General features: G+C 50.8%; 1 protein-coding gene across 1 annotated transcript in view; it reads left to right on the top strand.

The window, feature by feature from the left end:
* Positions 1-13,370, top strand: part of OVOL1 (ovo like transcriptional repressor 1) — a 34,827-nt gene that overhangs the window by 18,312 nt on the left and 3,145 nt on the right. The window contains exons 2-3 of the mRNA XM_038765137.1: positions 6,528-6,742; positions 11,983-12,172. Coding sequence (XP_038621065.1) covers positions 6,528-6,742; positions 11,983-12,172 — 405 coding nt within the window. The remainder of the gene's footprint in view (positions 1-6,527; positions 6,743-11,982; positions 12,173-13,370) is intronic.

The raw sequence follows: 13,370 nt of genomic DNA, 5'->3' as shown, positions 1-13,370 counted from the left end.
CCCTGCCCACAATAAGCTGACAGTCCAGAGGGGTAGGCAGATATTAATAGAAATAAATAATAGCCGTGCTAGCGGGGAGGAGGTGGACTGGTTCGATGGGAGGGGCCAAGAGAGAGAAGACGTGCCCCACCCTCATCGTCACCCCCAATTCTTTGCATTCTTGGGCCAGAGCACCCCAGCCCGTTCAGGGTCCAGACTCTTGGGAGCCCTGCCAGAGAGTGTCTGCTGTCCGTCTAGACCCGATGTCTAGATGTCTGATGTATTGGACTCAAGTGCTCTGCCCCTTGTAAGCGCCCAAGAAATACAATTGAGGGGAGTCCCTCAGTTCTAGCGTTACCGCAGAATGGGTGGTTTTGAGAGCCCTCAAATGAGATCATGAAAATAACAGTAATAATTGTAGTATTTGTTCAGCCCTTTCTACGTGGCAGGCACTGTACTAAACGCTGGGGTCGATACGGGATGATCAGGTCGAGCGCTGTCCCTGTCTCCCATGGGACTCCCGGTATCAGTAGGAAGGAGGTTGTTGTGGGTGGGGAATGTGTCTGTTTATTGTTGTATTGGGCTCTCTCAAGCGCTTAGTACAGAGTTCTGCACACAGTAAGCGCTCAATAAATACAATTGAAATAACATAATAATTGTAGTATTTGTTCAGCCCTTTCTACGTGGCAGGCACTGTACTAAACGCTGGGGTCGATACGGGATGATCAGGTCGAGCGCTGTCCCTGTCTCCCATGGGACTCCCGGTATCAGTAGGAAGGAGGTTGTTGTGGGTGGGGAATGTGTCTGTTTATTGTTGTATTGGGCTCTCTCAAGCGCTTAGTACAGAGTTCTGCACACAGTAAGCGCTCAATAAATACAATTGAATGAATGAATCTTCCTGTAATTCTTCTCCTAATGGGAAGACCCCCCACCCCCACCCCGCCGCCGAGTAACAGCCGACAGAATCCTAGTTGTTGCAGGGAAATGACGACAGGGGAGTTTGGTGGTGGATTCATTCAATCAGTGGTATTTATCGAGCGCTTACTGTATGTAGAGCACCGTACTAACCGTACTAACCAGTTTACAATATAACAGAGTTGGTAGACACGTTCCCTGCCCAAAGTGAGAGTCCACATCCTGGGCGGGGGATTTCTTGAACAACCAATCGGAAGACCCGACAGGTGCCATCTGGGCATCGGAAACGAGCCCAATGCTACCTCTCAGGCGCTTACTATGTGCCAAGCACTGTACCAAGCTCTGGGGTACATACAGGATCATCAGGTTGGACACAGACCCCGTGCCGCATAAGACTCCTTCATTTTCCAGATGAGGGCACCGAGGCCCGGAGAAGCGAAGCGACTTGCCCAAGGTCCCACAGCGGACAAGGAGCGGAGTTAGGACTAGAACCGCGGTCTCTCTAACTCCCAGGCCCGGTCTCTTCCCACTAGGCCTCTTCTGTTCCTCTTCCTCCGGACTCTGAACTGTCCTCCCTCTGGTGAACTGCTGTGTGGGGACTGAAACCAAAAGTGTTCTGAGGGAAAACGGGGGCCCTTCGGAACTGGGATCCCGTCTCCGGCCCTACCCCGGAACCCGGAGGTGGGAGAGACTCAGGGCCTCGGAGACAAGGCCGGGCCAGGGAGCGGGTGAATCAGCCAGTGGAATGAGGTGGCTTATTAAAGCCCGCTGGGACGCCAGTCGAACGGGTTCTGGGTGGTTGGGTGAATTATGCTCCCCGTCAGACGACTCTTGTGTTTTGAGGGGGCGAGGACCGGGGCCTCCCCTGAAACCTCAGCGCTTTAGAATTCTCTCTTCCTCCCCCCTCCTCGCCTCACTCCCTCTTTCTCTCACTCTCATCCTTTTCTTTCGGTCGATCCCCTTCCCCCCTGTTCCTCAAGCCCCCTCAAAGGGGAGTCTCCTTTGGGAAGAAGCAGTAGTCCCTCAGGCTGTGCTATACTGAATAATGTACTTGGGTGATCCCTGCCCTCAAGGAATTTAGGATTGGTCAATCAGTCAGTATCAGTATCAGTATCAGTATAAATCAGTATTTATTGAGCGCTTTCTGTGTGCCAAGCACTGTACTAAGCATATGGGAGAGTGCAACACACACATTCCCTGTCCACAGCCAGCTTACAGTCTAGAATGGGGAGACAGACATTAATAGAAATAAATTACGGATAGGCTCATAAGTGCTGTGGGGCTGACAATAAAATCTCCCCGGGGAAAAGACAGGCATTAAAATCAGTTCAGGGTAGGGGACGTGACAGAGGTTGGGCTTTGGATGTTTATGTTCGTGTTCATGTTCATCAGTTCAGGGGTGGGGAGGGGATCATAGGGCTTCGGAGGGCCAGACTGAAGAGGCTAGGCCACGGAGAAGATGGGGAGATGAAAGATTAGTTAGGGAAGGCCTTATGGAGGAGATGGGCTTTTAAAAGGAGGACCCTGTGGACTGGCCACCCCACCCGCCCACCAGTTGATGATGGTATTTGTTAATAATAATAATAATAATAATAATAATAATAATAATGGTATTTGTTAAGCGCTTACTATGTGCCAAGCATTGTTCTAAGCACTGGAGTAGAAACAAGGTAATCAGGTTGTCCCACATGGCGCTCACAGTCTTAATCCCCATTTTACAGGTGAGATAACTGAGGCATAGAGAAGGTAAGTGACTTGCCCAAAGTCACACAACTGACAAGTGGCAGAGCCAGGATTAGAACCGAAGACCCGACTCCCAAGCCCGTGCTCTCTCCACGCTTATTACGTGTCAAGCACTGTTCTAAGCGCTAGGGTGGATACAAGCTAATGGGGTTGGACTAGGCCACGCAGCCTCCTTTTCGTACCGATGTGTCACGTCGCCCCTCTTCCCTCTCTTCCCCGTTCCACCAGTGTGTGGCTGTTGGATTTGAGAGATGGTGGGTAGATTCTGTAGACTGTAAACTCGTCGTGGGCAGGGAACGGATTGGCCAACTCTGTTGTGTTGTCCTCTCCCGAATGCTTAGTACAGTGCTCTGAGAGGCCTTCCCAGACGTAGCCCCTCCTTTCCTCTTCTCCCACTCCCTTCTGCGTCGCCCTGACCTCCTCCCTTCGTTCTTCCCTCCTCCTGGCCCCACAGCACTTAGGTACATAGCCGTCATTTATTTATTTGTCTCCCCTCTCTAGACTGTAAGCTGGCTGTGGGTAGAGAATGTGTCTGTTAAACTCTCCCATACGCTTAGTACAGTGCTCGGCACACAGAAAGCGCTCAATAAATACGACTGATTGACCAATCATCATCATCATCAGTCGTATTTATTGAGCGCTTACTATGTGCAGAGCACTGAACTAAGCGCTTGGGAAGTGCAAATTGGCAACATGTAGAGAAAGTCCCTACCCAACAGTGGGTTCACAGTCTAAAAGGGGGAGACAGAGAACAAAACCAAACATACTAACAAAATAAAATAAATAGAATAGATATGTACAAGTAAAATAAATAGAGTAATAAATATGTACAAACATATATACATATATACAGGTGCTGTGGAGAAGGGAAGGAGGTAAGATGGGGGGGATGGAGAGGGGGACGAGGGGGAGAGGAAGGAAGGGGCTGAGTGTGGGAAGGCCTCCTGGAGGAGGTGAGCTCTCAGTAGGGCCTTGAAGGGAGGAAGAGAGCTAGCTTGGCGGATGGGCAGAGGAAGGGCATTCCAGGATCCTAAATTCCTTGAGGATTGTTGTGGGCAGGGAATGTGTCCGTTTATGGTTGTCCTCTCCCAAGGGGTTAGTACAGTGCTGTGCACACAGTAAGCGCTCAATAAATACAATGGAACGAATGAAAAATGGCGACACGTAGCACAGGAGTCCTCAGAAGATGAACTGCTTTCTGCCCCCAGGATCCCCTGGAGGCCCCAGACCCCGGAAAGGACTTGGGGGAGAGGGGACCGCCACCGCCGCCGCTGACCCAGCCGGGCCCGGGATCCGGCGGCGTTGGCAGGCGAGGCGGGGGTGGGTCCGGGACCCAGGCCTAGCGTGAGCAGCAGCCTCGGGGAGTGGCAGCCTCGGCGCCTGCCAGGTATCGGTACTGCCGCCGCCGTCGGGGGGGGACCCACCCCTCGCCCTGCCACAGCAAGCGGTCCTCGGCGCGGGGGTGGCTTGCATAACCGCCGGGCAGGCCGCCCGGGAGACTGTTACTGCCGTTCCACCTGCCGCTTCCTCTCACCTCCGCCCCGCCTCACCCTCTCCCGGCCTGTCGGCTGGCGCCCGCCCGGAACCCCAGGCGCACCCCGTCCACCCCCCACCTCCCGCTGAGAAACCGGGGTGTGACAAGGCCGGCTCGGGGAGGACCGGGGTTCTCATTCCAGCTCGGCCGCTTGGGAGCTGGGTGACCTTGGGCAAGTCACTTTACTGCTCTGGGCCTCAGTTCCCTCATCTGGAAAATAATAATAATAATGATGGCATTTATTAAGCGCCTACTATGTGCAAAGCACTGTTCTAAGCGCCGGGGAGGTTACAAGGTGATCAGGTTGTCCCACGGGGGACTCACAGTCTTCACCCCCATTTTACAGATGAGATAACTGAGGCCCAGAGAAGTGAAGTGACTTGCCCAAAGTCACACAGCTGACAAGTGGCAGAGCCGGGATTTGAACCCACGACCTCTGACTCCAAAGCCCGGGCTCTTTCCACTGAGCCATGCTGCCGGGAGTCCCATGAGGGACAGGGACTGTGTCCAACCTGATTAGCTTGCGTCCACCCCAGCACGTAGAACAGTGCCTGGCACACGGCGCTTAACAAATAGCATTTAAAAAAAAGAAAAAAAGGATGGCAGGAGGGGACAACGGCAGTTGCCTGGGTGGTGGTAGGTTACCGGGGTGGGGAAAAACAGTACAGCCTAGTGGAAATCACTCAGGCCCGGGAGGCAGAGGTCTTGGGTTCTAATCTGCAACTCACTTCACTTCTCTGGGCTTCAGTTGTGGTCGGGGAATTGTCTCTAGTGCTGAATTGTACTCTCCAAACGTTCTGCACACACTAAACGCTCAGTAAATACAGTTGAATGAGCGAATATCCTTTTCCCCCCCCTACTTAGACTGTTAGCCCTACGTGGGACCTGTTGATCTTGTATCTGCCCCAGCGCTTAGTACAGAACTTGGCACATAGTAAGCGCTTAACAAATTCCAGTTATTTTTAGAGCCCTGACCCGTGGAAGCGCCCACTTCCCCACTGAGCTCCTGTCTGCCCTTGACCCAGGCTCCTGTTAGTCTCGCAGATGGTATTTTATGGTATTTGTTAAGCGTTTACTATGTGTGTACTGAGGCACTGGGGTCGAGACAAACTAATCAGGTTGGACACAGTCCTGGACACAGTCGTGGGGCTTAATCCCCATTTTCCAGATGAGGGAACTGAGGCCCAGAGAAGTGAAGTGACTTCCCAAGGTCACACAGCAGACAGTAGAAGTAGTCCCCCCTCCCCAGGTCCAAAGAGAATAATAATAATAATAATGATGGGATTTATTAAGCGCTTATTATGTGCAAAGCACTGTTGTAAGCGCTGGGGAGGTTACATGGTGATCAGGTTGTCCCACCGGGGGCTCACAATCTTAATCCCCATTTTACAGATGAGGGAACTGAGGCACAAAGAAGTGAAGTGGCTTGCCCAGAGTCACACAACTGACAATTGGGGGAGCCGGGATTTGAACCCCTGACCTCTGACTCCAAAGCCCGTGCTCTTTTCCACTGAGAGAAGTAGGGGACCCCACCCAAAGCTGTCCGGGCCCATCAGAAGCAGTGTGGCTTAGTGGATAGAGCTCAGGCCCGGGATTCAGAAGGACCTGGTTTCTAATCCCAGCATGCTTTGTGACCTTGGACCAGTCACTTCAGTTCACTGGCCCTTAATTACCTCATCTGGAAAATGGGGATTAAAACTGTGAGCCTCATATGGTCCTCTGCACACAGTAAGCGCTCAATAAATACAATTGAATGAATGTGGCACAGGGACTGTTTCTGACTTGATTACCTTGTATCTACCCCAGCTCTTAGAACAGTGCTTGGCGCATAGTAAGCACTTAACGAATACCCAAATCATTATTATCATTATTATTATTATCAGCGCCTCTCCGGAAGGATGGGGAGGACAGGCAGCTAGGCCTTGACCTCCCGCCCCCAACCCAGTTGGGCTCGCTCCGTTCCTGTGGGGTTGAGGCTGGGCCCTCTCCTTATGGGGGCGGGCGGCTCACGCCAGGAATCTGGTGGGACCGGCCCAGGCCGGGCGGGAGGCGGGAGACGGGAGGCGGACGGACGGGCGGGGGGGGGCCGCTCTGGGTGGATAATTGGCGGTGCAGGCTCGGCCCTCCCAGTTCCGCTAAAACACAAATTACTCAATGGGCAGGTCTGAGGGCCGGGGCGCTTGGCTGGCGTCGCCCATAATTACCCCTAATGGGGGCGGGAAGCGTGCGCTGGCACCGGGGGCGGCCCAGCTCGGCCTCCCGGCCTGTTCCCGGGGCTCGCCGATGCCCACCGGGGCTTCCTGAAGTTTTGGGACCTTACGTTGACCCCTGTCTTGTCCCCCTTCCGTCCCTGCAGTCAGCCTGGGCTTCTGTCCGCCGCCACCCTGCAATGACTTGGAGCCGTCTGTGGCGGAACCCCCTCCGTGCCCTCTGGCCCTGGACATGAGCATGAGGGACACCGGCTACGGAGCCGCCCCGGGGCCCTGCGTGGCCCGACTTCCCGCCGACGACCAGGGCCGCCTGCCGGACTCCCAGGCCAGAGAGCATAACTTCCTGCGCCCCAAGATGAAGGTAACGAGGGCCGGCTTCCGACCGGGGCGGGTGGGGCGGGCGGGCAAGGGTGCCCGCTAAGAACCACGCTTCATTTTGCTCCTTCGAGAACGTGGCACCTGTGGCAGAACTAGAGAAGCAGCACGGCCTAGTGGAAAAAGCCCGGGCCCCTAATCCCGGTTCTACCGCTTGTCTGCCGTGCTGTCTCGGGCAAGTCACTTCGCCTCTCTGGGCCTCATTTCCCTCATCTGGAAAATGGGGAGTCACTCCCTGTTTCCTTCTTAGACAGTGAGCCCCACGTGGGATCTGATGATCTTGTTTCTAGAGAAGCAACGTGGCCTAATGACTAGAGCACAGGCCTTGGAATCAGAAGGTCATCCCTGGAGGTCATGGGTTCTAATCCCAGCTCCATCACTTATCGGCTGTGTGACTTTGGACAAGTCACTTAACTTCTCTGTGCCTTAGTTACCTCATCTGTAAAATGGGGATTAAGACTGTGAGCCCCATGTGGGACATCCTGATCACCTTGGATCCCCCCAGTGCTTAGAAAAGTGCTTTGCACATATTAAGCGCTTAACAAATACCATCATTATTGTTATTATTATTATTGCTTAACAAATACCATTATTATTATTATTATTATGTGCCACTTGTCTGGTGTGTGACCTTGGGCAAGTCACTTTACTTCTCTGTGCCTCAATTACCTCATCTGTAAAGTAGGGATTGAGACTGTGAGCCCCACGTGGGAGAGGGACTGTGTCCAACATAATTTCCTTGTATCTACCCCAGTGCTTAGTACAGTGCCTGGCACATAGTAAGTGCTTAACAAATAATAATTATTATTATTGCTTTTCTGCTGTGTGACCTTGGGTAAGTCACTTCACTTCTCTGGGCCTCAGTGGCCTCATCTGTAAAATGGGGATAAAGACTGTGAGCCCTATTTGGGGCAGGAACTGTGTCCAACCTACTTTGCTTGTAACCACTCCAGAGCTTAGTGCAATGCCTGGCACCTAGTAAGTACTTAACAAAGACCATAATTATTATGCTTATTGTTACCCCAGCGCCTGGCACATAGTAAGTGCTTCACAAATACCACAGTTATTCTTATTTAGGGGTTTGGAAAGGGACAGGGCAACTTGCCCCTCTCCCTCTCAGAGAGGATTGATTTCCCATACTCAGCTGAACCCTTAGATTACACAGCTGTCTTTTAAATTCGCAAGCATCACAGGAGGAAATGAGACCCCCTTCCAGAGGGTGAAACTTTGCAGCTCCTCTGGACAGGCCTGATGGATCCCTCCACTTAGCTAAGGCAGTCCATCAAAGGGTGCCATTTATTGAGCACCTACTGAGTGCCAAGCGCTGTACTAAGCTATTGGGAGAATTCATTACAGTGGAGTTGGTCGACATAATAATAATAATGGTTTTTATTAAGCGCTTACTGTGTGCAAAGCACTGTTCTAAGCTCTGTGGAGGTTACAAGGTGATCAGGTTGTCCCACCTGGGGCTCACAGGCTTAATCCCCATTTTACAGATGAGGTAACTGAGGCACAGTTTGGGCAACTGTGACTTGCCCAAAGTCACACAGCTGACAGGTGGCGGGGCTGGGATTTGAACCCATGATCTCTGACTCCAAATCCCGGAATCTTTCCACTGAGCCACACCCTCCAGGAGCTTGCAGTTTAGTCGGGGAGACCAACGTTAAAATCGGTGACAGCTAGGGGAAACAGCAGTGTGTAATTAATCAGTGGAATTTATTGAGTGCTTACTGTGTTTTAAGCACTTGGGAGAGGACACTTGGATTTACTCTCTTTATTCACCCCTTCCTCAGCCCCTTAGCACTTCTGTCAATAGCCATAATTTGTTCATTTCTATTAATGTCTGTCTCCCCCTTTAGAGGGGAGACTGTAAACTTTAGACTGTAAACTCATTGTGGGCCAGGAATGGGTCAACCAGCACTGTTATATTGTTCTCTTCTAAGCGCTTAGTACAGTGCTCTGCACACAGTGAGTGCTCAATAAATACCATTGATTGATTGATTACACCATAGTTGGTAGATGTGTTCCCTGCCCACAAAGAGCTTACAGTTTAGAGGGGGAGACAGACATTAAAATATATGTATAGATTTGGAATCAGGTACTGCCTTGGATGATGATGATGATGATGATGACGACGGTGGCATTTATTGAGCGCTTACTATGTGCACAGCACTGTTCTAAGCGCTGGGAAGGTTACAAGGTGATCGGGTTGTCCCACGGGGGGCTCACAATCTTAATCCCCATTTTACAGATGAGGTAACTGAGGCTCAGAGAAGTTAAGTGACTTGCCCAAGGTCACACAGCAGACATGTGGCGGAGCCTGGATTCGAACCCGTGACCTCTGACTCCAAAGCCCAGGCTCTTTCCACTGAGCCACGTTGGATAGAGCCCGGGCGTTGGAGTCAGAAGGTCATGGGTTCTAATTCTGGCTCCGCCACTTACGTGCCGTGTGACCTTGGGCAAGTCTCTTCACTTCTCTGGGCTTCAGTTCCCTCAGCTGTAAACTGGGAATTGATACTGGGAGCCCCATGTGGGACATTGATTGTGCCCAACCCATTTTGCTTTTATCCACCCCAGCTCTTAGTACAGTGCCTGGAATATAGTAAGCACTTAACAATTACCTCAGTTATTATTGTTATTATTATCATCATCATCTTTTTTTGGCGGGGAGGAAGAAGGGACCGGCTTCCCAGTGGTTAGCTCCACAGCAGCAGCACGCACCCTGGCTGCTGCTTTCTAGGAGGTGGTAAACAACTGCTGGTTTGGTTGGTCCAGGATTTCCTGATAGGTATCTAATAATAATAATAATAATGTTACTTGTTAAGCGCTTACTCTTAAAGCCCTGTTCTAAGCACTAGGTAGATAGATACAAGCTAATTAGGTTGGACGCAGTCCCTATCCCACATGGGGCTCACAGTCTTCATGCCCATTTTACAGATGAGGCCTAGTAAAGTGACTTGCCCAGGGTCATGCAGCGGACACAAGTGGTGGAGTGGGATTTGAACCCAGCTCCTTCTGACTCCGAGGCCTGTTCTTTATCCATTAGGCCATGCTGCTTCCCTTAAGGAATCTGGCAGGAGTCTTACAATGACCCCATTGTGGGAAGCGAATTAGTTTTCCAACCTCCCGAGCCAAAAAGCTGTTTCGTTGGCTTCTCACAGCCCGGGGACTCTGACAGGCCCCTGATACTTTGAAGTCCAGGACTGTCAAGACAGTGCGTGTCTTTCCCTACGCCCAAACCTTCATTCATTCAACCTTATTTATTGGTTATCATGGGCAAAGCAGTGTCCTTAGCGCTTAGGAGAATATAACAGAACAATAAACAGAGACATTCCCTGCCCACAGCAAGCTGCCAGTCACCCACACCCCTCTCCTAGCCAAGTTTCACCTTCACCCGCAGCCTTGCCACCTACTCTCCACCAGCAAAATAGTGCTGAGGATAAAGATGGCTATTTTTAAGCATCCAGGGCTAATAGAGGGATTATCAGAATTGTGGGGTTTGCTGGCTCGGTTCCCCGAGAACTCTGAGCTGTAAGGAGGGGCCCCGTAAAAGGGAGGAGGAGAAGGAGGAGGAAGAAATTGGGGTGCTGGCAGCAAAGAGAAGTCCTAGCAGAGGGAGAGGAAACGGGAAGAGAGGAGGGAAGAAGCGTTGTGGAGGTGTGTAAACCTGAAGGGAGGGAATCCTTTTTCCCTAAAGGGAGTAAATGTGGTGTCAGTCCAACCAATCAGTGGCGATTACGTCCAACCTGATTAGCTTGTGTCTGCCCTAGCTTTTAGTACAGTGCCTAACACGTGAATAAGCACTTAACAAGTATTCTTGTTATAATTATTATTTTCTGAACACATATACAGAGCACGGTGGAAATAATAATAATAATAATATGGGTATTTGTTAAGCGCTTACTATGTGTCAAGCACCATACTAAGTGCTGGGGGAGATACCAGTTAATCAGGTCAGACACAGTCTCTGTCTCACATGGGGCTCACAATCTGAGGTATAATAATAATGATAATAATTAGTTTCTTTGTTGAGCACTTACTCTGTGCGAAGCGCTGTACTAAGCTCCGGGGTAGATTCGAGATCATCAGAGAAGCAGCGTGGCTCAGTGGAAAGAGCGCGGGCTTGGGAGTCAGAGGTCATGGTTTCTAATCCCGGCTCTGCCACTTGTCAGCTGTGTGGCTTTGGGCAAGTCACTTCACTTCCCTGAGCCTCAGTTCCCTCATCTGTAAAATGGGGATGAAGACTGCGAGCCCCACGTGGGACAACCTGATCATCTTGTATCCCCCGAGCACTTAGAACAGTGCTTCACACATAGTAAGCGCTTAACAAATGCCATCATTACTATTATTATTTCCCACATAAGACAGTGTAAGTAGGAGGGAGAATGGGGATTGAATCCCCATTTTGCAGATGAGGAAACCGAGGTCCGGAGAAGTGAAGTGACCTGCCCAGGGTCACTCAGCAGGCCAGGAAGTAGAACCCAGCTCTGCTGACTCCGCGCCTGTGCTCTTTCCATTAAGCCACTCTGCCCTCAGAATTGGGGGTAAAGGTTGCCCTTTAATGCCCACGGTTCCACTTGGAGAATGGCTAGTCATTCATTCATTAATTCGTTGTATTTATTGAGCGCTTATTGTGTGCAAAGCACTGTACTAAGTGCTTGGGAGAGTCCACTGCTAGAGTAATAAACAGACACGTTCCCCGCCCACAATGATCTTACAGTCTAGATGGGGAGACAGACATTACTAGAAATAAACAAGATTACAGATACGGACATAAGAAGCAGCATGGCTTCGTGGATAAAGCCCGGGTCTGGGCTTTTGAAGGACTTTTTAGACTGTGAGCCCACTATTGGATAGGGACTGTCTCTATATGTTGCCAACTTGTACTTCCCAAGTGCTTAGTACAGTGCTCTGCACACAGTAAGCGCTCAATAAATACGATTGATGATGAATATGATGACTTGGCTTCTAATCCTGGCTCCACCACTTGTCTGCTGTGTGACCTTAGGCAAGTTACTTTACTTCTCCAAGCTTTAGTTACCTCACCTGTAAAGTGGGGTTAAGAGCGTGAGCCCCATGCGGGACAGGGACTGTGTCCAACTTAATGAACTTGTATCTACCCCAGCGCGTAGAACTGTGCTTGGCACATAGTAAGCGCTGAATGAGTGCTGTGATTACCGTTAATTATTATAACCGCCGCCATGAATTTCTCCCTGTCTCCCGTAGGTGACATTGGGTGACAGTCCCAGCGGGGACCTCTTCACTTGCCACATCTGCCAGAAGGGCTTCACCTACCAACGCATGCTAAACCGCCACATGAAGTGTCACAACGACGTCAAGAGGCACCTGTGCACGTATTGCGGCAAGGGTTTCAACGACACCTTTGACCTCAAGAGACACGTCCGCACGCACACCGGTGAGGCCCAATCCCCTCATCCCTCCGGGCCAGGGAATGACTGGCCCTGCTACTCCCAGCGGCCTGTGGCCAGTCATTCCATCAGTCAGTCGTATTTGTTGAGTGCTTACTGTGTGCAGGGCACTGTACTAGGCGCATGGGAGAGGACAGTAGAACAATAAACAGACATATTCGCTGCCCAGAACGAACTTACAGTCTAGAGGGGGAGGTAGACGTTAAGAGAAATGAAAAGATTACACATACTCTGTCCACAACGAACTGGTAGTCTAGAGGGGGAGACAGACATTAATAGAAATGATAAGATTACACATTCCCTGCCCACAGCGAGCTCACAGTCTAGAGGGGGAGGCCGACATAGAATGAAAAGATTACGCATACTCTGTCCACAACAAACTGGTAGTCTAGAGGGGGAGACAGACATTAATAGAAATGAAAAGATTACACATTCCCTGCCCACAGCGAGCTCACAATCTAGAGGGGGAGGCCAACATAGAATGAAAAGATTACGCATACTCTGTCCACAACGAACTGGTAGTCTAGAGGGGGAGACAGACAGTAATAGAAATGAAAAGATTACACATTCCCTGCCCACAGCGAGCTCACAGTCTAGAGGGGGAGGCCGACATAGAATGAAAAGATTACACATACTCTGTCCACAACGAACTGGTAGTCTAGAGGGGAGACAGACATTAATAGAAATGAAAAGATTACACATTCCCTGCCCACAGCGAGCTCACAGTCTAGAGGGGGAGACAGACATAGAAATAAATAAATGATGGATAGGGATGTACGTGCCTTGGGGCCGGTGGGAGGGAATGAATAAAGGGAGCAAGTCAGGGTGACGCAGAAGGGAGTGGAAGAAAAGGAAATGAGGGCTTAGTCAGGGAAGGCCTCGTGGAGGAGATGGGCCTTCAATGAGGCTTTGAAGCAGAGGAGAGTCATTGCCTGTCAGGTATGAAGAGGGAGGGTGTTCGAGGCCAGGGGTAGGCTCTTCCTCCCTTCAAGTCCCTGCTGAGAGCTCACCTCCTCCAGGAGGCCTTCCCACACTGAGCCCCTTCCTTCCTCTCCCCCTCGTCCCCCTCTCCATCCCCCCCATCTTCCCTCCTTCCCTTCCCCACAGCACCTGTATATATGTATATATGTTTGTACATATTTATTACTCTATTTATTTATTTATTTATTTTACTTGTACATATCT

Source organism: Tachyglossus aculeatus, chromosome 22 (assembly GCF_015852505.1).
Source record: "Tachyglossus aculeatus isolate mTacAcu1 chromosome 22, mTacAcu1.pri, whole genome shotgun sequence".
Taxonomy (NCBI): domain Eukaryota; kingdom Metazoa; phylum Chordata; class Mammalia; order Monotremata; family Tachyglossidae; genus Tachyglossus; species Tachyglossus aculeatus.
This window is presented reverse-complemented; position numbering and strand designations above follow the sequence as displayed.